The sequence below is a fragment of the Protobothrops mucrosquamatus genome, unplaced genomic scaffold (assembly GCF_001527695.2).
Source record: "Protobothrops mucrosquamatus isolate PMUCROS unplaced genomic scaffold, P.Mucros_1.0 scaffold1921, whole genome shotgun sequence".
NCBI classification, from domain to species: Eukaryota; Metazoa; Chordata; class Lepidosauria; order Squamata; family Viperidae; genus Protobothrops; species Protobothrops mucrosquamatus.
In genome coordinates this window covers 213,251-237,148 of record NW_015388043.1, presented here as the reverse complement: position 1 = coordinate 237,148, position 23,898 = coordinate 213,251, and the positions used below count along the sequence as shown (strand labels likewise).

General features: G+C 38.0%; 1 protein-coding gene across 1 annotated transcript in view; it reads right to left on the bottom strand.

The window, feature by feature from the left end:
• The window catches only part of DMXL1 (Dmx like 1), an 83,406-nt gene that overhangs the window by 27,234 nt on the left and 32,274 nt on the right, over nt 1-23,898 (bottom strand). Inside the window, exons 16-28 of the mRNA XM_015823578.1 lie at nt 21,917-22,033; nt 21,005-21,229; nt 19,043-20,692; nt 18,003-18,113; nt 17,161-17,330; nt 15,538-15,635; nt 10,596-10,761; nt 9,367-9,619; nt 7,692-8,761; nt 6,901-7,092; nt 6,611-6,687; nt 3,815-3,942; nt 1,506-1,754 (exon numbers count right to left, since the gene is read on the bottom strand). Coding sequence (XP_015679064.1) covers nt 1,506-1,754; nt 3,815-3,942; nt 6,611-6,687; nt 6,901-7,092; nt 7,692-8,761; nt 9,367-9,619; nt 10,596-10,761; nt 15,538-15,635; nt 17,161-17,330; nt 18,003-18,113; nt 19,043-20,692; nt 21,005-21,229; nt 21,917-22,033 — 4,506 coding nt within the window. The remainder of the gene's footprint in view (nt 1-1,505; nt 1,755-3,814; nt 3,943-6,610; nt 6,688-6,900; nt 7,093-7,691; nt 8,762-9,366; nt 9,620-10,595; nt 10,762-15,537; nt 15,636-17,160; nt 17,331-18,002; nt 18,114-19,042; nt 20,693-21,004; nt 21,230-21,916; nt 22,034-23,898) is intronic.

The window sequence follows — 23,898 nt, the reverse complement described above, 5'->3', positions numbered from 1 at the left end:
ATACAGTCATGTGACACAAACAAGCAGCTTGATGGACAAAAATATATTGGAATATTTCTGATAATTGCAAGTCATGGTCTTCTTTCATTCTTAAAGATAATTTAGTATGAAAATAACCAACTACGTGATTTGTAATTGTTGAAATTTTGGTTAATTTTTCTGACATAATAAATCACAATTAAATCAGAGATCATGACTTACAAACAGATTGCTTTTGCTCGATTACAGTACTTTTTTTTATGCAAGGTCAAATCACATATCAACACTAGATTCAAATGCCTAGAACTGAAGCTAGCATCTTGCCTGCAAGTTTGGTAGGACTATGAGAACTGATGGTTGTTAGAGATTTGGTAAACCCCACGCATTCCATAGAAAATACTACTACCTGATGTGGGCTAGGCAAAGAGAAGTGCCTACCTGCCAAAGAGAGAAAACATAAGACTACGCTTAGATAGAATATTGCTGTCATACATATTAGAAAACAAACTTTTCAACATTTCTAAAAATGTTCGGCAGGTATGTGGTCAACATTACAAAGTTACAGACTTTAAATAATTTTGATTTTCCAAACAGAACCTTTTAAAAATTTATTTAGGGCTCTTTATTTATGATTATTTACCACTGCACTAGATTCCTGAATATAAGAAAGTATATTCTCCTAAGGAGGCATGCATTAAAAGTGAACAGTTATATTATTTTTTGACAATGGGAAGATTATACCTCATATTTAAGCCATGTGCACAAATAAAAAACATCCTGAATTGGAATTTGATCTTTCACTCTTCTACTTGTAAGTTCTTTTCACAAAATTCTAATACTATCATTGCTAAACAAGCCAGCAACAGGTAGTATATCTTACTGCCAACTTGTTTAATCAAGATTTTTTTCAACATTTATTTTCTTGTTCAAAAAGAATAAATCAACACTTTAATAAAGTGAAACCAAATTCTGATTTATTTTTTTCATTAAATTGGAAGGAAGAGATGGATGTGCAAAATACAAAAGTTCAATTTTTATATAACATTATTTCTGCTCATGTATGTAATGATAGTTAAGATTTAGTATTATATAGGAATTCTGTCACTGTATGATAACATTAAAAAAGAAGTCCTTGTGGATTATACTCCACTAGTCATTATTGACTACAGGGGGTGGTGCCCATCTCCCTTTCAGGGCCATTGAGCCAGCACGGTCCGAAGATATTTCTGTGGTCCTGTGGCAACCATGTCACAGAGTGCTGTTAACTTCCCACTGAAGTGGTACCTATTTATTTACTCACATTTGCATGCTTTCGAACTGCTAGGTTGGCAGGAGCTGGGGCAAGGAGAGGAGTTCACCCTATTATGTGGCACAATGAACCTGGGCTGCTGGCTTTCCAGCCAACAAGTCCAGTGTCTTCACTGCTGAGCCACAATGCCATCCTGATAACATATTCAGTATAAAAACTAGAAAGAAATTGAGTTCGGTAAATATTTACATAAAGAAAAAATATGGAATGTACTAACCCATCTTGGTTGTTTCTTGAATTGGTCCTTTCCTGGGAATCTTTGCACCACCACCGAAGACAGCAAACCACATTTTGTCATTAAGGGGATGGGCCACAATCCTGAATAATTCATTGCTGGAATGTGTTGCTAGACCATGAATGAAGAGACTAAGGTAGACTGCCGTAAGAATTTCACAGAGCAAAACTGTGATTCCAGATTGAGCTTCTTCTCCAGCTTGATTCAGTAATTGTATTAAATCCATTATTCCTGGATAGACAGGAAGTGCCATATAGTGATAAATCACATAAAAAGAAAGACAAGAGAAACCATTTGCAATTATCTCCAGGAACACTAAAGAACTATAAGGAGACATTGATAATGTTAGTGTAAGATTTTTAGGCTAACTGATTCTTTGATGAATCCTGAAGTGAAAATTACAATCAAATCTAAATCAATGGGAATGAATGGTCTAGAGTCTGTTGAAGAAAATATATTTAACGTAATAGTCCCATTCCCCAAAATATTTCTTCACAAATGAAAATGAATTCTTAAATTTGTAGTTCTAAACCAATATATTGTAATAAAGCAGTTATGCTATAAATACCCTCACATTTTTATTACATACTAAATCAGAGATTGAATCATGTTGTCTCGGAACATCTATATTACAATTTTAAACTGTGCATTTATGTACTTTATATCACCCATATTTCCATCTTGGTTACATTCAACAAAAATTGTTAATAAATTGTGGAGTTGCTTTAAATTATGATTAACCTTGTGAAAAGTGAAATGGGGATAAAAATACATGTACACATACATACATATGTGTTTTTCACCTTAGAAAACCTGCCATTCAGCAATTGCTAGGAGATTCTATATGCATAAAGAAATTAAGACTCAGAGTGACAGAATTAAGAAATTAGTACTGTAAAATCCCAACAATGTAATATTAGTTTCAACTGGTATATTTTAAATCATAACTAATATCTAATAAGACTCCAGAGTGGTGGTGACCAACTTATTTGGTGGTGACATCAGAAATAAAGTTGGCCAATAAGAAACAGGACCTCATGCCTACCTATATCACTAAGAAATAAACACATTTATAAAAATATTCATTTCAACCATTTCTCAATCTTGGCAACTGCAGATGTATTAACTAACCTCCAAAATTCCCAGACAATATGACCATTACTGAGAATTCTGGAAGTCAAAATCCACAAATCTGGAAGTCATACCAAGATTAAAGAACCACTGGGTGGGTGGGAAAAAAGAGGATTTCCTGGAGATTCAAATATATGTTTCCAGGTTTCTTATAAACTCTCTGAGCATTCTTTACACTCTTTCCCAAACAGAGAAACATACCATCCTGTGTTGAACTTCTTTAAGTTATTGCTTTTTTCTCTACAGAGCACAAATTATTTCTTGATTTAAATGTATATGGCTTCTGCAATAGTTGGAGTTTTTCTTTCTGAAATATCCTTTATTATGATTTAACAATTTTTATTTATTAATCATTTTATTATGACTTATGCTTTATTTCGAACTACAAAATTCTATATCTTAAGTTCTCTTTTTAAAATCATTTGCTTTATTAATATCTGACTTTTTCAGTGTTATTGAAGATTAAAAAATTGACCTGATATGCTCACTATAGCAGTGTCAAAGGAAGTGGATGAAATAACCCAACTTTCATTCATTTAGATAATATAGAAAATTGTAACTATTGTTGTTTAACCAAGAACAAAATCATGATTACAGGCTCATATTAAAAGCTTTTCACCAGAATTCATCTTGATCATGCTTCTAGTTTTGAAGAACACAATAAGTCAAACTAAAATATCTCTTTGTATATGGGCTGCATATGGTCATGGGCTGCATTCATAGTGAATACTAAAGTCAAGAGGTTTTTTTCCCCATAATTATTCATTAACCAAGGCAGAGGGAATTTTATTAACTTGGTGAATCTGGTTAAACTAAATGAGAACAGGCATGGTTTAGATAAATTAATTTGAATGAAATTAAATTTAACTATACATCCCAAAATAGCTAAACAAGCAGGTTAAAAACAATCACATTATGCCTTATATTTATCTTTGAATTAGGACTTAATTATTAAAGACCATTAATCACCATGAGGTTATCTAATACTGTATTCAATCTAAAGAGGAAGAAAAAAATACTAATAGCCAGAGGGTCATACTAGAAGAAGAAACAGGAAAGGAAACTATTTTAAATGTACTGTTGTAACACAGAACAATATACTGTACTTCAAAGAAGCCAGGCAGTTCAAAACTCCATGAAGAAAATTAAATGTCGATTACCTGGCCATTGAGCTGGTGTAGTATTTGGTGTTACTGTTTCATCTGAACTTGCTGTTCTTACAGAATGCCGATGAGAGAGCAGCAATGTCTGATAAATCATTCCAGTGAACTGGTTTGCTTGCAATAAACTATTTTTTAAAAACAACAACAAAAGTTGTAAAAATTAGTATTAATTATGGATTTTCAGGTATTTTGTTTGACTATAATGGTGAATCACATTTTACTTAGCTTAGCCATTTTATACATATTCTAATCAAGAGTGTTAATAACATTAGCTGTTAAAGAGCTACATTTTTGCATTATGATCTATTATTAGGCGACCTGCTATTTAAAGTCAGCTTCAAAGTGAGATTGATTGCTGAATGCATTAGTGATTTACAACTATTACTAAGATCAAGTAAGCTTAACATTCAGAAACATAAAGTATCTGACTTAATTTTTGGATTTCCTTGCTTCTTCTTCACTTTTGTGGAGAAAGATGGCATTAGAAATGGTCATGTAGAAATAGGATTATGGATGGTTCTACAGCAGAGGTCCCCAACCTTTTGGGCACCAGGGACCGATCCCATGGAGAAAGGTTTTTCCGTGGACCAGAGGGGATGTGGTTTTGAATACTACCTGCATCCTGAGGATGGAGCTTTGCTTTTTTGTGTGGCTTGCTTGCTGGCATGCTACGGACTGCTGCCAGTCCACAGACCGGGGGTTGGAGACCCCTGTTCTACAGTACACACATTTATTATGCAGGAATTCTAAAACAGAGCTCTCCAACCTTTCCATGTTGGTGGCCTGGAGGGAAAGGGAGGAGCAGGGAAATGTACATGCGCGCATGCGTGCGTGCATGCGCAAAACAGGCACCTGCATGGCAGTGGCCCTAGCAACCACATGCCTGCGCAATCAGGCCATGCGCACCCACAGTGGCGGCAACGCATGCACGCATGCACAAAGGGGCCACTAGTGCCAGCATGATGCTGACTGTGGTGCTAGCGTCCCGTGCACGCATAAATGGGGCCACTAGCACCCACGCGGCGGCACTAGCGCAAATGGGGAGGGTGCATGCACACGTGCAAACACTCACCAGCCATTCCCGCAGCCTGGTAGCCAACAGACCACGGATCGGTACCGGGCTGTGGCCCACAGGTTGGGGACCTGTGCCCTAAAATACTGACAACTAGTCTTATAGTTACATGGCAGCTGTTTTTTTCCTGTTTCATTGTGATTGTTCTTGGAGGCTGCTTGGAGAAGTCCCTGCAGTTTTCTTGGCAAGGTGTTTTGCTATCGTCTCTTCCTAGGGGTGAGAGAAAGTGACTGGCCCCAAGTTATCCACCTGGTTTTGTGCCTAAGGCAGGATCAGAAATCTTCTGGTTTTTAGTCTTATGCCTTAACCACTGCATCAAATGAGCTCTCACATTACAGCCTAGATGACCTTCAAAATACTAAATCTCATGAAATCTCTTGTGAAATTGTCAAAATATTAGAAAATAAAATAATCCAAATTTGTCTTAATATTTGCTCATGTTATTCATAGTTATGACATAGAACTTTAGCCCTTTGTTAAGAGCATTTTCCAAGCAGATTGAAAGAAAATATTTAATAAGCTGGTCCATACTGCTTTGTAAAACGTCACAAAAAGAAAAAAAAATTTCCCCAGCTTATATGTTTGCTTGAAATCTCATTTCTTCAATAGCAAATAATAAGCAGATTCAAACTACCGGTATGTTTGAATGAGCCGGTACACCTAATCCTATATTGGCAATATAATTATTTCATCTTTCAGACAATGTTTGCAGCCTTATCAGAAGAAACTAGAAATGGAATAAAGATCCTTCAACATGCTTGTCAATTCTCAGATACATAATGATTTCTAATACAAGTAATATTATATTAGCAGAAGCGATCAGGAAACAGTGAAGTTTAATTATGAGAAAAAATCAGTTTGGGATACCTGTGAGCCAGATCTATTTCATTAATCAGTTGCTTTTTATGTCTGATTTGAGAATTTGTAGCTTTTCTTATATTTCTAATTTAACTAAGTTAGCCAATTTAACATTAGATGAGTAGACCCTGATTAAGTTAATAATGTAAAATAAATGTATTTGTCAGTATTATAGTTAGTTAAATACGAACATTGATTCCCAAACTATAGAAATGTAATCTGGAGATGAAGATATAGGCGGCAAAAATGGTAATAATCTTTAATGAATATCATATCATACATTAAGTATAGTACTGTTGAATTACACCTTTTCTTATATTGAGGTCGTAGTACTTTAGATTATCAGAGAATAACTAACCCCATTTTTGAAGAATACAGGTAGTTCTCAACTTATGACCACAAATGAGCCCAAAATATATGTTACTAAGTGAGACATTTGTTAAATAAGTTTTGTCCTATTTTACGACTTTTCTTTTCTTTCTTGTTAAGTGAATCATTAAGGTTGTTAATTTACTAATCCAATTGTTAAATTAATCTGGCTTCCACACTGATTTTGCTTGTCAGGGGTTGCAAAAGGTGATCACATGACCCTGAGACACAGCAATGGTGATAAATATGAACCAGTTGCCAAGCACCAGTTGCCAGAATTTTGATCACGTGAACACTGGGATGCTGCAATGGTTGTAAGTGTGAAAAATAGTCATAAGTCACTTTTTTCAGTGCTGTTGTAACTTTGAACAGTCCCTAAATGAACTGTTGTAAGTCGATTACTACCTGTACAAGCAAAGATATAATGTTAACATTTTATACATTTTTATACCAAATTTTGATTGTATCTTACAGAAGGGAAAAATAAAAATTACCTGCAGTTATGACCCCCACAGAGAGACTGGTATATACAAGCTGATAAAGATGCTGCTAATGTGTGCATTACCTGTATCTGGAAGAAACACATATTTCAGACAGAATTATTCAGATTATCTTGAATCCCTTGTTTTCATTTTACTTGCTCAAGAAAGGTATTCATTTAAACATAAAATAAACAACTCCCAATATACATACAAATATTAATATGGCCATCATTATAGTAATTAATGTAATATTTTTTTAAAAAAAAAGTTCAGTAAAAGATTGTCAAATTATAAATACTTGCCTGATTATTCTGTACATCTGGATGGGGTGGAGAGTCAAGAGAAATGATAGCATGTAGTATATCATGTGTCAGGTTACTAAGATGCAATAATGGATTGGCCACCACCGTTTTGGCACTTGCAGTACAGGCAAAAAGAAGAGGTATTGCACTCTGCTCAGATACAATATTACTGTACGACTGCTCTGAAAATTCCTTTATAAATAGGATGGAAAATAAAGAGTATAATTTGATTTTCAAATTTCTTACAAAGATGAGTTTGCTTCTATACCCACACATACACATTGACACAATGTTAATTGGAATAATTATCCTCTTTTCTCACCCAGAAATGCCACTAAAGGTGGAAGAAAACAAGGAATCCAAGTTTTTTGTGGGGAAATGTTTGTTTAAATTGCAATAAAGTCTAGAAACAATAGTATTGGTCCAGTGACTAACAGGCTGCATGACTTTGATTTTCTAGGCCAAGATTTCATTAGCTGCTCTACTAAGCTTTTCCCCCCACAAACTTCCACTTCAGTTTCCATTTTTAGAAAACTGGAAGTTCAAATACTGGAAGCATGAACCTAAAAACTTTTTATAGAGAAAAAGGTATCTGGAATTTACTGGTTTTTCTCTGAAAACAAAATTATAAAGATATAGCTCAAACAATCAAGCATTCTAGGTGTAGGGCCAGAAATATATGATCAAATTGGTATAAGCTAAAAATAGTTTGCTAGTAATTTATTTCAATTATTATGTATTAATATTTAAGGCCAAGTTCAATCAATCAGGAAAAAAACCCCTTTATTTACCTGTTGGGATTCTTGCAGAAGCAAAATCAGTTCCATTCGTACAGATGCCAAGCCTCCACCATGAGACCCATGGAGGATGCAGTAACTAAGAAACATTCGCAAAAGTGACTGGTATTTTATAAGCCAGTGTCTTCTTTGAATATTTTCTTTTAGTTGTATATCTGACAGGTCTTCAGTTCTTTCATTTAAGGAATTTTCACCGATTAGTGGAATGATTTCTGTCTGAGAATCATCTGCTTCAATATTGTATTCACATGTCTTCTGAAGGGCTACCACCTCCCTTTCAAGCCAATTATATAGCTGGTATCTTAATTTTCCGCCATCTACTTCATAGCCAGTGGATAATGTTCGAAGTTCCTCTGTAAGAATCTTCAGGCATGCCCTAAATTTCAGTTGTACACAAATGATGTCTTCTGATGAAGCTAAGACATCATTTTCACCTCCTGAACTGTAGGTTTCAGTGCAGCTAGAACTAACTTCATTTGTTTTTTCACCTGCTATCTTCTGCAAAGGTTTCATTACAAGGCAAGAATCCTCACTTTCCTCATCTTTGTCACTGTCCCATTTTAATTCCAATGGGTCATCTTGGAAGACTGCAGCTGGCTGACTCCAATCAAACAAAGCATCAGAATTTGAATGTTTGTCTGATGAAACATCTGATAATGGCCCTAAACCATTTAGTACTGGTTCTGACCTGTCAGTACTGAAAAACTGGTCATCCTTTGATTCTATAGGCTTTGGAGAAGAGGGTGAACATTCTTTACTAGTGTTCCTTAAACTAAATGTTCTTCTTAAACACTTTGATTTTTTGACCACTTTAGGCATCTTCGATAATACTTCTAAAGCCAACATGGGACAGCCAGATTTCAAATGAGCATATGCTGCAGTAAAGAATAATTTTCTTTCCTCTAAATTGATTTCATCTGCAAGCCCTTTTTCTCCTGTTACACATATCCTTGTGGAAGATAATTCAGAAGACCCAAAATGGCGTCTCAGCAATAAAGGATGCGTCCTTAGATAATTATAAAAATTAAATACCGAAGGGCTACAGTTTGAGAAGCTTCCTTCATCTGTAAAGATATCACATGAAAGAATAATGAAAAATTTATTTTTTAAAAGAAATAAATCAGATATTGTCTTGCTATCAATATTTTGACACAACATTTATACCCTAAGGCAACACAGATTCCCCTTGTATTGTAAGAACACAAAAAGTCTAATCATCTTGTTCAATATATCTACTCTGCTTCTTAAAGTGACAAAATGATTTATCATGAAATATTTAAGTCTTTTCCCTATATTTCTTATATTTTATTCCATCTCAGTATGATTCCTTAACATTAATTGTTGTTGTAATAATCACAGAAAGCTTCAAGATGATGATTTGGGATAACAATAATAATAAAAAAACATAATAAAAACAAACTTCAGCTAATGAGAGAAATCAGCACCTATCATGTTTTGTGCTTCAAGTAGTGTGCTTCATTTAGATGACACTTAATCATTTCAAAATCACCATTAGTTGGTTTAGAAGCCCTAATTCCTCACCATACATGAGAACCACCCAGGACAATATGTACAATATTACATACTACTAGAAGAGTTTATTTAACATTTTAAAGCTAATTATAACATACACATATTCCAAAGGTAAATTTAAATTGCCTCAGCTTACCTTCATCATTCAAAGTGGGATGGTTTAAAAGAGTATCAAGAGCATGACCATATTTTTCCAAAATCCAATAAGCCATACTTCGGAGAAAAGGATCAAAATGTGGTTTTGATGGACTTTCAGTGGAATGAGGCTTACTTCCCAGAATTCTCTTCTGAAGAATTGATTTGTAAGTACCAGATATTTCAAATTCTGATTCATATAGTCTTGCAATTACAAGAGCTAGCTGAATGTCATTTAATTTCTCTAGGCAGACCTAATTAAAACAAACAAAGGAGTTTTTTTTTTTAAAAAAAGATCCAATCAGAAATAAGAAACACAGGCTTATTTTAGTTCAGGATTATGTATGAAGCAATCCAGATACCTCTGGAGTATTTATACAGATAATATGGAGGCTTAACCTTCTTCTGCTGTTGTTCCTTTACTACTGGTTTTTGAGGGCATGATACTTGCAGCCTAGACATAACATTGCATCTTCATCTTGTGAGACCTGTCCTTCATGAATTTCTCCTACCCCCTTTTCCCCAGTGTCCCAGATACGCTTGCCTTTTCTTATAGGAAAAATGTTCAAGACCCCTATATCATTTTGGTTACCTTCTTATGCACCTTTCCCGCTTTATTGTGTTGTTTTTCATATATAACTGTTAAAAGAGTACATGGGCTTACTTAAGTAGGATGACTCACCCTTGATTTGATGGCATCACAATTATACTCAGCCTATAGCAATAGCACTTAAGACTTATATACCACTCCATAGTGCTTTACAGCACTCTCTGAGCATACTGCCCCCAACAACCTGGCTCCTCATTTTACCAACTTCGGAAGGATGGAAGACTGAGTCAACCACAATCAAACTTCAGGCTATGAGCAGAGTTAGCCTGCAATATTGCAATACAGGGCTCCTTAGATTGCAAATTTGCCCTTTTCTCCATTCTGTATTAAAACATAGTTTAGCATTCTATAGTATTCTCAGTTCCTTTTCTTTTGTATAGACATTGGACAAGGCTATTCCTGTTTTCAATCAGTTTAAGTGTACTACCATATTTATATTCATATCTGACCGAACCATATTTAGATGATGCTAATGTTCTTGTAGTCAGAGTACTGAATCTCACTGGACTTCATCCATAACATTCAAATCTGCTTATACTATTAAAACATTGAGTGTGTGTAAATACATGATTAGATGTATTGTAAATTCTTTCAATAATCTAAAAAAACATATTACTTACCTCAATGGCATCTTTTAAGTGACCAGCCAATAAAAAAAATGCTGTAGAATGTTCAAAACGTTGCTTGCCTAGCAGTGAAAAAGCATTCTTCAGTGCTGCTTTACGCCATCTGTCTTCTGTAAAATTGTTTCCAAAGAACTGTGTCATTTTAGTATCTTTTAGGGACCTGCCAATGTAATCATTTATAACTATTAAGTCACAGTGTACATAAAGAAAGAAATAATTTATATTTATCAAATTTTTAAAATCAAGCTGCTGCTAAAATTCTACATGTGCAATTAGAAATGACAATATTTAACTTGGGTATTATGCTTATGATACAATAAAAATACTCATATGAAATGCCATGGTAAAAATAAGCCATCAGAAGATATTGAAATAAGGCACATAAAATAATGTTTTTCAAACTTTTGGTAGTTACAAACGCCTTGATAAAAGATTTTGAAGCTGGGAGGATTGCCCAGTTAAACAAAGCCCCTATATTCTGGTCCTTAAGAGCATGGGACTTCACATTCATTTGTGTCTTTCCATTCCCTTCATTTATATTCTTTTAAACGAAACTTTGATTCCAACATTTCAATCCAAATTTACGGTAAGTATTTATTTATCACTTGAAATTTTATGCACCCCATTCCATATAACAAGTAGGTTCCTCCATAGAAACCTCTTTAATATCACTGAGGATTATTCTGTTTCTGTTTTGCATATGGTGACTCATATCTGGCTTGATAGCAGATAGCCTGTGTTTTAGTTGAGGTTCTATATCTAATTGTTTCCTTTTATATTTTGTATTTCTATTAGTGCCACAAAAGTACAGCCTCGAGTAAAAATGTGGAAGTTGCTTGGCATCAAACCTGGATTGTCTAGCACAGGGGTCCCCAACCTCCGGTCTGTGGACCGGGATGTGGCATACCAACAACTGGTCCGCACAAGCAAAGCCTCATCCATGGGATGCAGGCAGCACACAAAACCATGCTCCCTCTGGTCCACGGAAAAAAACCTATCCATGTAACCGGTCCCTGATGCCCAAAAGGTTGGGGAACTCTGGTCTAGCAGCTGAAGAGGGTGTAATTCAACTTGCAAATGCCTCATGGATTGCTCATGAAATACAGTCATATTGCAGTTAAATTTCCATCTTGTACTTCTGAACTTTGCTCATTATTGTTTCAAAGCAATAGAGGGAAAGCATGTAAAAAGAATTGACAGGGCCAAAGGATGGAGTTCTTTTCTGATAGCTGTAAAACATTTGTCCACTGTTGGAAGAAGCATGTAGTTAACAATGGCGAGTCAGCTTGGTATAGTAAAGGCATCAGGCTAGAAATTATGAACATGGAGGAACTATATATTTATTATATTATATTAATTATATTGTCATGTCATGTCATATTATATTATTATATCCCTGAAAAGGGCCCAGCAGTGTTGATATAAATTATGTAGTAGTTCTAAGCTAACTTGAGTTCAAGAACTGAGATCCTGAGGAGCTTGAAAAATGTTGTAGGTATTTCATAGTACATAAAGGACATTAAGGAACAACCTCTCTCTCTCAATAGATTTATCATCTCTCTCTCTCTAGATTGTTCCTTAATATCCTTTATGTACTACTGGAATATCTATTACTTCTACCAAGTAGTATGAATGCAAGAAAACTAGTCGCAATGTGTACTGAATTAAATTCTGTTATAAAATTGTACCTGTATAGTCCCCAAATTACAGCCTTTTTTTTCATTGCAAGATAGAAAATGGCTGCATCCAGAGGGTCATTGTTTCTTTGAAAGGCTGCTTTAGCGACCTGAAAGGATAATAGTAAATGCTGTGGTTACAAATGTAGTATTTTGTCATAGTTATGTTCAGNAGCACACACATTTTTCCGCCTGGGCTAATCGGCCTCTTTGCAACCCCACCCCTCTGGTAACCGCGCGATTGTAGCACTTTGCACAAAGGAGCAATAGTTGATAACACGCCCCACGTCAGCTGGAAGGGTATTCTTGGATAGTGAGAAGCTGGAACCGGGCGGGCGGGCGAGAGAGGCGGGCAGAAAAAAAGGGGGGGAATCCACACACGCTCGCGCAGGGAAAGGGGGGAAACGGGTGGGCCGGCCGGCTCCCCTCTCCTCTTTGTGTGTGTGTGTGTTTGTCTCTCTCTCTCTCAATTCTCCCCCACCCCAAAAGCGGGGAGGGGGCGACCTTGCAAAAGGGAGGGGGCTTCTCCCGGTTGCGGGGAAGGCTGGAATTGCGCCTTTCTTGGCCAGCCCGGGTAAATTCGGCCGTATTCTTCAATACGGGCCGGCCCCAGCAGTTCCGGCTGGTTGCCGGCAGTTGGCTGTTCCTCCCTGGCCGCCTCGGGCCCCCCCGGCCCTGTCGGTGAGCGCCCGTCAGGGCGCAGCATCGCCAGGCCTCCCCCCTTCGCGCGAGGCATCTGGCGTTCTCCCTCGCGCTTGGCTGCGGTGGCCCGGGGTATTCCGTCCCGGCCTCAACACGCAGCGCCGCAGGGAACGGAAGGGAAGGGGGGAGGGCCGTACCTGGAGCATCACATGAAGAATTGGCTGAAGAATACGGCCGAATTTACCCGGGCTGGCCAAGAAAGGCGCACCTCCAGCCTTCCCCGCAACCGGGAGAAGCCCCCTCCCTTTTGCAAGGTCCTCAATTCTCCCCCTCCCCACTTTTGGGGTGGGGGAGAATTGAGAGAGAGAGAGAGAGACAAACACACACACACACAAAGAGGAGAGGGGAGCCGGCCGGCCCACCCGTTTCCCCCTTTCCCTGCGTGAGCGTGTGTGGATTTCCCTTTTTTTCTGCCCGCCTCTCTCGCCCGCCCACCCGGTTCTTTTCCCCAGTTCTTTGTGGACTTACAATATCCGAGCAGCGTTTAAAGAGACGCCGAAGGAAGACGGTGCCCAACTGCGCGCCTTTCCCCCTTGGCGGGGTGGTCTTTTGCAAAGTCTTTTGCTCGGATATTGTAAGTCCACAGTCTTTTGCTCGGATATTGTAAGTCCTCTTTATGTGTGTGTTTGTCTCTCTCTCTCTCTCTCTCTCTCTCTCTCTCTCTCTCAATACGGGCCAGAACTGCTGGTGCCGGCCCGTATTGAAGAATACGGCCGAATTTATCCGGGCTGGCCGAGAAAGGCGCACCTCCAGCCTTCCCCTCCCCGCTTTTGGGGTGGGGGAGAATTGAGAGAGAGACACACACACACACACACACAAAGAGGAGAGGGGAGCCGGCCGGCCCACCCGTTTCCCCCTTTCCCTGCACGAGCGTGTGTGGATTTCCCCCCCTTTTTTTTCTGCCCGCCTCTCTTGCCCGCCCGCCCGGTTCTTTTCCCCAGTTCTTTGTGGACTTACAATATCCGAGCACCATTTAAAGAGACGCCGAAGGAAGACGGTGCCCAACTGCGCGCCTTTCCCCCTTGGCGGGGTGGTCTTTTGCAAAGTCTTTTGCTCGGATATTGTAAGTCCACAGCAGCGCGGGCGGCAGCAGCAGCGGCGGCGTCTCCCACTCCGAATCTCAGGCTGGAGTCAAGCCCTTTTCAAAAGCGCCGGCTCGGGAGCGAAAGTAAAAGGGGCGGGGGAGTGGGGCTTCGTTCACGCGTGGATCCCCTACGCTCGTATTTATTTACCGTATTATGCCCCGGCTGGCGGCGGCGGCAGCAGAAACAGCAGCCTCCTTCCTCGGTTAGCTCCGATTCCCTCCCCCCGTGTCGCCTCTGAGCTGCAGGACTCTGCCGCTTGCTTTATAAACCCTTGGCCGCTGCTCCATCCACACACGCTCGCGCAGGGAAAGGGGGAAACGGGTGGGCCGGCTCCCCTCTCCTCTTTGTGTGTGTGTTTGTCTCTCTCTCTCTCAATTCTCCCCCACCCCAAAAGCGGGGAGGGGGAGAATTGAGGACCTTGCAAAAGGGAGGGGGCTTCTCCCGGTTGCGGGGAAGGCTGGAGGTGCGCCTTTCTCGGCCAGCCCGGGTAAATTCGGCCGTATTCTTCAGCCAATTCTTCATGTGATGCTCCAGGTACGGCCCTCCCCCCTTCCCTTCCGTTCCCTGCGGCGCTGCGTGTCGAGGCCAGGACGGAATACCCCGGGCCGCCGCAGCCAAGCGCGAGGGAGAACGCCAGACGCCTCGCGCGAAGGGGGGAGGCCTGACGGGCGCTCACCGACAGGGCCGGGGGGGCGAGGCGGCCAGGGAGGAACAGCCAACTGCTGGCAACCAGCCGGAACTGCTGGGGCCGGCCCGTATTGAAGAATACGGCCGAATTTACCCGGGCTGGCCGAGAAAGGCGCACCTCCAGCCTTCCCCTCCCCGCTTTTGGGGTGGGGGAGAATTGAGAGAGAGACAAACACACACACACACACACACAAAGAGGAAAGGGAAGCCGGCCGGCCCACCCGTTTCCCCCTTTCCCTGCGCGAGCGTGTGTGGATGGAGCAGCGGCCAAGGGTTTATAAAGCAAGCGGCGGAGTCCTGCAGCTCAGAGGCGACACGGGGGGAGGGAATCGGAGCTAATCGAGGAAGGAGGCTGCTGTTTCTGCTGCCGCCGCCGCCAGCCAGGGCATAATACGGTAAATAAATACGAGCGTAGGGGATCCACGCGTGAACGAAGCCCCACTCCCCCGCCCCTTTTACTTTCGCTCCCGAGCCGGCGCTTTTGAAAAGGGCTTGACTCCAGCCTGGGATTTGGAGCGGGAGACGCCGCCGCCGCTGCTGCCGCCCACGCTGCTGTGGACTTACAATATCCGAGCAAAAGACTTTGCAAAAGACCACCCCGCCAAGGGGGAAAGGCGCGCAGTTGGGCACCGTCTTCCTTCGGCGTCTCTTTAAACGGTGCTCGGATATTGTAAGTCCACAAAGAACTGGGGAAAAATATTGACTCGAGTATAAGCCTAGGGGGGCATTTTTCAGCTCAAAAAATGNGCAATGTGTACTGAATTAAATTCTGTTATAAAATTGTACCTGTATAGTCCCCAAATTACAGCCTTTTTTTTCATTGCAAGATAGAAAATGGCTGCATCCAGAGGGTCATTGTTTCTTTGAAAGGCTGCTTTAGCGACCTGAAAGGATAATAGTAAATGCTGTGGTTACAAATGTAGTATTTTGTCATAGTTATGTTCAGAAAAATTCTGAGCAATTACTGAAATAATTTATATTTAATATATACAGAAAAAGCTAAACCAACTCTATTTATAAAACATATATGATTTTTCTTTAGAGGTGAAACTATTATTTACAAAAAGTAAATTTTATATTGTATGTGGATAAGAGATTTATCTTCTAGCAAGCTTCTCGGATTTCAGGCTTAGTATAAAATTAGAGAACACCTTTCCCTTGATCAACTGCTTGCATGAAATCTCATGCAGTCCTGTGAATGCAGTTTCTGATAGCTCATAGCTACTCTGCTATTGCTTAAATAAAGGGGTGATAGAAATATGAGAAAAGCAAAAGTTTGCTCTGAATACATTCATGCCTGGTAATTTTGAAACCTACCATCAGAGTTATATAAATTTATATAATTTATAGTTATAATTATAATTTTCATCTTGTACTTAAATTGCTGAGGATTCCATATCTGGTCAGGGGGAGCACTAACTGACCTGAAGGAGTCTAGGAATAGTTGAACATCTTACTAAAATAAATCCAATTAACATTTCTGCTGCTTAAAAAAAAAAACATAGTAAACATTGCAGATTCTATATCCATATCAGTTAAGACAAATCATGAATGGGTTGATCAAAAGGTGTATGTCTCTCCTTCAGCTATCTAGGTGGGACATTCTAGTAAGAAATCTCAGCAGGTAGCACTACTTTGTCCACCTTGTTTGGATTTGACTATAAGCAGGTGACACCTTGTTTTTACTTGTAAAGGAAATCATTTGGGGATGTAGATTGGAATTTTGGAACAAACAGTACAATTTTTCTTTACTGATGTTAAGGAAACAATATGGCTGTGTCCATGTAGTTATCAGAAATCAAACTTAACAAAAAGAAGACTACTTTTACTTTACAAAATTCATTGGGTGAATCAGTAGTTAAATAAATATAGAAGAGTCTTTCACTTTAAGAGTAAAAATATTAAGTCCTCTTTAGTTCATCTGGTTGTTCACTGCCATTTCTTAAAAGTATATCTATTGAAAATAATTAAAATTTATGTTTCTACTTACTATTTCTACTTACTCTCTCTCTTTATTAAAATAAAGCCAGATATAGTTATGTCAATAGTTCAAGTGCAAACTTCAGTTTTGTTCAAGGCAAAGTGTTTGTCACATATGTTCCTTTAATATTAATCAACAGGTGTAAAACTGGCAGACAAAAATATTATCTGCAGGATACTGTATGATTATATTAGAATTATAATATGTGACTACAGAAGATGAACTATATATAAGCCCACAGTAACAAAGGTAGAAAAATTGCTCATGGGAAGCTGTTTCACGGAAACATTCCTTTTCAATCTTTTTTCTAATCCACATTCAAAAAAACCATTCTGCTTAAAAAAAATCTGAAAAATATATCATCCACTCTAATATCTAAATGAAACCTATAGCAAGATACAAGCTAGTTTGTTATAAACTGTCTTTACCTTCTCAATGCATCTGCGCAAATTATGGGTATTTCGAACCCACCATCCTATTCCCATAGCTCTAAGTTCTGACCATGTTGGATCACCTTTCTGTATCGCAGGAAGCATGTTTAGAAGTTCTTCTTCTGCAATAGAGTGAAATGCCCAGGCAAAATGACTCGAAGACAAACCTGAAATAATCACAAATGATTATGAAATAATTATTTATAACTGATAAAATAAAATAAATTACCTTACAAATATTTAGTAATTCTTTTTCTGATACTTTATTTTTTTTTAAAAAGAAGTTGGTGAACAATTAACCAGTGGAACAACCTGCCTCCAGAAGCGGTGAACGCGCCAACACTGGAAGTTTTTAAGAAGAAACTGGACAGCCATTTGTCCGAAATGGTATAGGATTTCCTGCCTGAGCAGGGGATTGGACTAGATGACCTCCAAGGTCCCTTCCAACTTTATCATCATCATCATCATCATCATCATCATTATTATTATTATTATTATGTCATCATACTTTGTGTGTATGATTAATTACTTGCAAATAGGTACACTTAAAAAGTTGTAAAACACAAAATATTTAAGCCTGTATGCCAAAATTAAAACAAAAACTAAGGTCCCCGTACTTAACTGTTTAAAGTGTACACCTACATCCTCTCCTAGAGCCAAAAGAGTTAACAGTCAGAAAAACCTGCAATATTCCATTGTTCATTGCATCTCTTCATTATCAGCACTATTCCAAAGGTTCTCCATCTCAGAAGCTCACATTTGATCAGAAACAATCCTAGTTATGTCTAAAATATTGTTCTGTTTTGCATTAGTGTCTCACAGAATGAAGAAAGTATTACCTTGATGTAGTAGCTGAACTCTGTGAGCAGGTGGCAGAGACGTCGTCATAAAAGTGTGAAGACGAACTGCCAAAAGAAACTTCAAACCACATTCGTCAAGTGTTTCTCCTCCTATGAATGAAGATTCAGTCTACAAAATGAAACTCTTTAAACAAAATTCTACGAACATTTGCCATATTTTCCATTATTTATACATTTTGTTAGGCATAGTTTCATAATATAAGGAATGGGAACAAATGATTTTAAAGCAATCAACAATTAACATATTTAGTAACATAATTATAGCAGACAAATAAAGCCCTACAATATTTATTTATTTTATTTAAAATCAATATTACTAAATTCAGAAGAAAATGTCGCTGTGAAGCTGAAGGTTGCCCCATAACTATTGTAGTATATGGAAATCTGCAGTCCATATAGACAAAAAGGTAGCTCTTCTAGTTTTCAAACTTCAAACCTTTAAACAAAATCTTTCTATTTGTAAAATACTTTCCTAGGAAGTAGTAAACTTAATGCTAAAAAGAACAGTAACTATGGAACACAGGTAGAAAAAGAATTTAGAGAATCATATTAGTGTGAAATAGTATAGGGTTTTCTGAAATGGTATAAGGTTTTCCTGCCTGAGCAGGGGTTTGACTAGAAGACCTCCAAGATCCCTTCCAACTCTATTATTATGTACACTTTATATTATTATTATCATTGTTGTTGTTGTTGTTGTTGTATCTTTTAATTAAACTACAGTATTAATTTTCTTTGGGTACTTCCCAAATCAAACTTACATTTTATTTATTTATTGAATTTCTATATCCACCCATCTCAACCTGTGACTTTGTGTGGCTTACAGTTCTAATTACCAAATTTAGTCTACTGTGTATCATTAAATTTCATATAAGCCAGTAGCCTTCATAATTAATTGATGTATTCTTTATTAACAGTGCTATCTAATAATGTTTAAAAGATTTATTTATTTATTTATTTGGTAAGTAAGTATAGACAGGACTGTTAAAAAGAAACTATGGATTAGTTATTACAAAACGTACCTTTGCTTCTGTCTCTGCTTTCTCCTATATCAGTACTGGTAATGGCAATTGTATCGGCTAAAGCCATCAATAGCATCTGTTCCATCCTGGTAAGTCCTGGTAAGCTAGAGTGAAGCAAGTGCCGAGAAAGAACTTGGGCATGCTCTTGTCCAAAGTAAGTTGGATTATACTGAGAAAGATCAATAACTTTTGGCTTTTTGTCATCTTCATCTACTTCAATTGTAGTTAGTTCATCTGTATACAGGCTGGAATTTTGAAATAGATCCTCATAATTTTCATCAGTCACATGTTTGTTAGAATTTTTTGGAGTATTTGACTTTTCAGTACAAGCATAGGAACATTCTTCATCAGCAGCAAGCAATGCATACAAAGGAAGAGGTGGAACAGAATCTATTTCTGTATAGTCTGTTATTACACATCTGTTAAATGTCACAGGGTCTCTTGTACTGCTCCCACTAGCACAGATTGAGAGAGAACGGTACCTTTTCTCATGGCAGGGGTCATTTATAGCAATAACTTCTCCAGCAATGGATTTGACTAGATGAGATAAAATGGCCTTTGCTCTACGTACTTTCCCTAAATCCATGAGTTCCAAAAGTTGCACAGGATGATACTGAGGTAAAGTAGGACATAATGAATGAGCTGCTTCAAAAAGACCAGAATCTTCCATCTCCAGTGACAGATCAAATACAGTTCGTTTCCCACCAGGTTTTTGAGCAAAGCTAGTCATGGATCTGGTTAATGTTCGTTTTGGTGGGGGAACACCATACAACTGGCTTTGTTTAACTAAACTTGTTATGGATGGTGTACTACCACTGTAAGAGTCTGCAGTAATGGGATCTTGCTTTGAAAATGGCTGCCATTGAGAATAAACATGCATTTCACAATCCATCCCAACTACAAGGATGCCATCACGAACCCAAGACAAAGAAACTGGTAAAGGAGGTGACCCCTCTACTGATGAGACCAAGTCCACACATCGTAACAGTATAAATCTAGATGTACAAGAGGTTTTAGTATTTTCCCATACTGGCAGTACAAGCATTTCCTTGGCACTTTGTTCCTGTATTTTCCCAGCCAACTGACCAAACATATAAAGCTTTGAACCAATGCTTACTGTTAATATATGAGAGCCATCTTCCCTAGACATCCAGTCTAAATGAACCAAATGCTTTGTTCTGGATGTTAAGTTCTTATTTCCTATTGCCACTGAACTACTATTGACACTCAGAGAATCCAATGTTAGGTTTAGTTCATCTATATGAAGCGTTTGTTCCAAGTTCCAACAAGAGCCTCCTGAAGATTCACATTCAAAAATACCGACATTCACAAAAAAATCTTGAGAATTACTGTTTTGGGGTGGTGTTCGCTTGTATGCCACAGCTAAACGATTTGTATGAGCACAGCTAATTTCAAGAGGTAAACCAGACACTTCAAGGGCACTGCTACTAAGATGTCCATCTTCAATAAGCAATGGCCATTCTTCCCATACATATGTAGCACTGTTCTTAGTACTCTCTGGTTTGGATAATACATCTGTTTCCTGTGCCATTCTACACCTCCAAAACCTAACTATCCCATCTGAGCAAAGTGTTGCAAGAAGATAAGGAGTTTGGCGGACTGGATAAATTGAAGAAGAACTTAAGTGACCTAAGATTAAAAAATAAAAATCTTTAGAATAGAATAGAATCCTGAGAGGAAAAAAATCAGTTGAATATGAGATTTTTAAGCAATTTTGTCAGAACTTAAAAAGAGCAAAGTTTAGTTTATAAATCCAACAGTTTACTGTTGTAACATGGCATAACCTTTAAAGCAGTTTAATAGTTTTTTATATTAATTTTCTTTAAATATTAGGCTTTCAAATTACTGTTAAGATTTAAGGAAAACTCTGAAGAAAAGCTTAGATGAAAGTCAGTTAATACATAATTTCCTCTTACCCTATTTGTTTTTTAATTTACAAACCTGCTGATGGTTTAATGCTTACTATCTCCACTCCTTCTGGTAAATTCAGTTCTTGACTATAGACAATTTCTGAAGAAAGAACTAACTGGCTGGTGCTCTGAAGATTATCTCTGCAGACTTGGTATTTCTTTGTAAAGGAACTGTGAAGCTTTTCTTGGTCCGGAGAAGGAGAATACAGTTGTTCTTGAGATGCTGTTTCAGAAGCCTTAGGAGATATTTTTTCATCTACAAAATTTAGGATATTTTATTTAATGTTTATTTAAAATACAATCAGGTCTACGAAATTTCAAGTTATTCTGAAATTACAATAATAACTAAATTCTGTGCTTACATCAACATATTTATTTTTCTACTACTTCTACTACTTTCATTACTACCTCTTTCTATATGGAAGTTTGATTGGCACTTTTGGGATTCTACATGCTTGTAATAACCTTCTATTTTCTAATTCTTATGGATTAGTGCACCCAAGGCTTTTTTTTGTCATAGAACGCCCAGAACGGAGTTCCGGCACCTTTTTTGGATGGAACCTTGTAGGGTAGGCAAGGCGGGTTGTATGATGTGTATGTGTGTTGTTGTTTTTTTTTACAAAAAAAGCACTGAGTGCACCACCAAATACATTGTCTATTCAGTCTTAGACACGAAAGAGTTTTGAAATATTATTTTACTTTATTAATAATTTGCCTGTGCCTTTAGTCAAAATGTGTAAAATTTATGAGACAATGACAAAGAACAGTTAAAAACCATACTTATGTGTATTTGAAAAAGAATTCAGAGCTTATAGAACATAGAACTGAGAAATTCAATAATAAATACTTAATGAACTTATCCCGCAATTACCAAATGAATACATTATTCAAGAAGCATACTGTATAAATTCTTACATATATTTTACAAATATTAAGAACATACCCACTGAGACTGGCAGGGATTTCAAATGTAATTTCCACATATGTAACAGTGAGCAGTTTTGAGTATATTCAATTACAATTAAATAAAATTTTTCAGAAAATCCATTTTTCTGATATCCTGCAAAAAAAAAAAAAGTTTTCAGTACAACACAGCAATTGAGAATTTCTCCAGCTATTTACTGTTGCTCCTTTGTATGTTATGCCAAGTTTAAATATGTGAAATTATTGAACTTTTACAGGTTTAATCACATGTCGTCAAGAACATTCAGGTTAGGTTATTTAAGATAGTCATCTTTTGAAGACACAGATAATCCTGTTCAGAAGCTGTAATCTAGCACTTGCCTTTGGAAACATGTTCATACTGATCAGAGCTTAATTACAGGCAGTCTTCAACTTATAACCAATTGTTTAGTGATTGTTTGAAATTACAACAGTAATTATAGTTCTCTACAGTTTATAATTCAAAAGTCTTCTTGGAACTAGTGGTACAACTACAGTGGTCTAAAGGCATCAATGGAACTTAATGTCCATTATCAGATTAGATTAAATTTATCAAATTAACATTATTAAACAGAACTCTATCTAGTGAAAATTGGCCTTGTTAAAGTTAATGTATGAACTCCTCACAGATGGTTAATATTATTATATTATGTTGTATGCAGGGCCTACTTTAAGGGTTGTGAAATAGTTGATATAGAGTGCAATGACCAACACTGAAAAATAAAATAAAATTTCACCCACGTTACTCCCTTTGTATATTTCTAAATGTTTTTTTTAGAACTATAAATGATATAGATCAGAAAAGTGCAACTGGTTCAAAAACAACATAAGCATTTCAAAGGTATACTCACAAACTGTCAGACCCAAAGTGGCTGAGACTGTTTTATTTTTTTTGTTTCTATGTTTATTATTTTTAAATTGCAAAGCTAAAACATAAACCTTTAAAATAATTAACTCCTGAACACATAGGGACCACAAATGCTCTCAGAAACATTCAGGCAAAAAACATTTTCCGCATAAAAACCCAAATCCCACATTTGCACTAAAACATGATGTAAAAAACATCATAAATATCATTTGATGCTGAAAATAAGTTTATAATACCAATTGGATATAGAACAAGTGGGATTGAAGGAAAACAAAGAATGAATTGGCTACTTTGCCTGCCTATAAGATTCTAAATCACAACTAAACAATTCGTGGCTTAACATATTTTGCTGCTACATGAGATTTGCACTGAGATTGCAGCTAAAACTGATAACAGTCAGATAATTTTCTAATTATTTATTTATTTATTAAATTTATATACCGCCCTATCTCCCTTACGGGACTCAGGGCGGTGAACAGGCGATACTAAAAAACACAATAATAAATAAATAGTTTCTGTGCTAAAATCAAATTAAATAACAGGCCTGTTCTAAAAACACCCCATACAAAACCCCCACTAAAACATAATCAAACTACGCCAGGCCGGCCGCACGGAATAGATGGGCCTTCAGGGCTCGGTGAAAAAGGCGCAGGTCCGCAACTGTACGTAGGTCGGGGGGTAGGTCATTCCAGAGGGCAGGAGCTGCCACAGAGAAGGCTCTCCCCCTGGAGGTCGCCAGCCGGCATTGTCTGGCCGACGGCACTCTAAGGAGGCCCTCTCTGTGGGAGCGGACTGGTCGAAGGGAGGTGTTTGGAAGGAGGCGGTCTTGCAAATACCTAGGTCCATTGCCATGGAGCGCTTTAAAAGTTGTTACTAACACCCTGAAGCGCACCCGGAAGGCCACCGGCAGCCAGTGCAGCTCGCGCAGGAGAGGTGTTACATGGGAGCATCTAGAGGCCCCCAAAATCCCCCGCGCAGCCGCATTCTGAACTAGCTGGAGCCTCCGGGTGCACCTCAAGGGGAGCCCTATGTAGAGAGCATTGCAATAGTCCAGGCGGGAAACAACGAGGGCTTGAGTGACTGTGCGTAGGGCGTCCCGATCCAGAAAGGGGCGC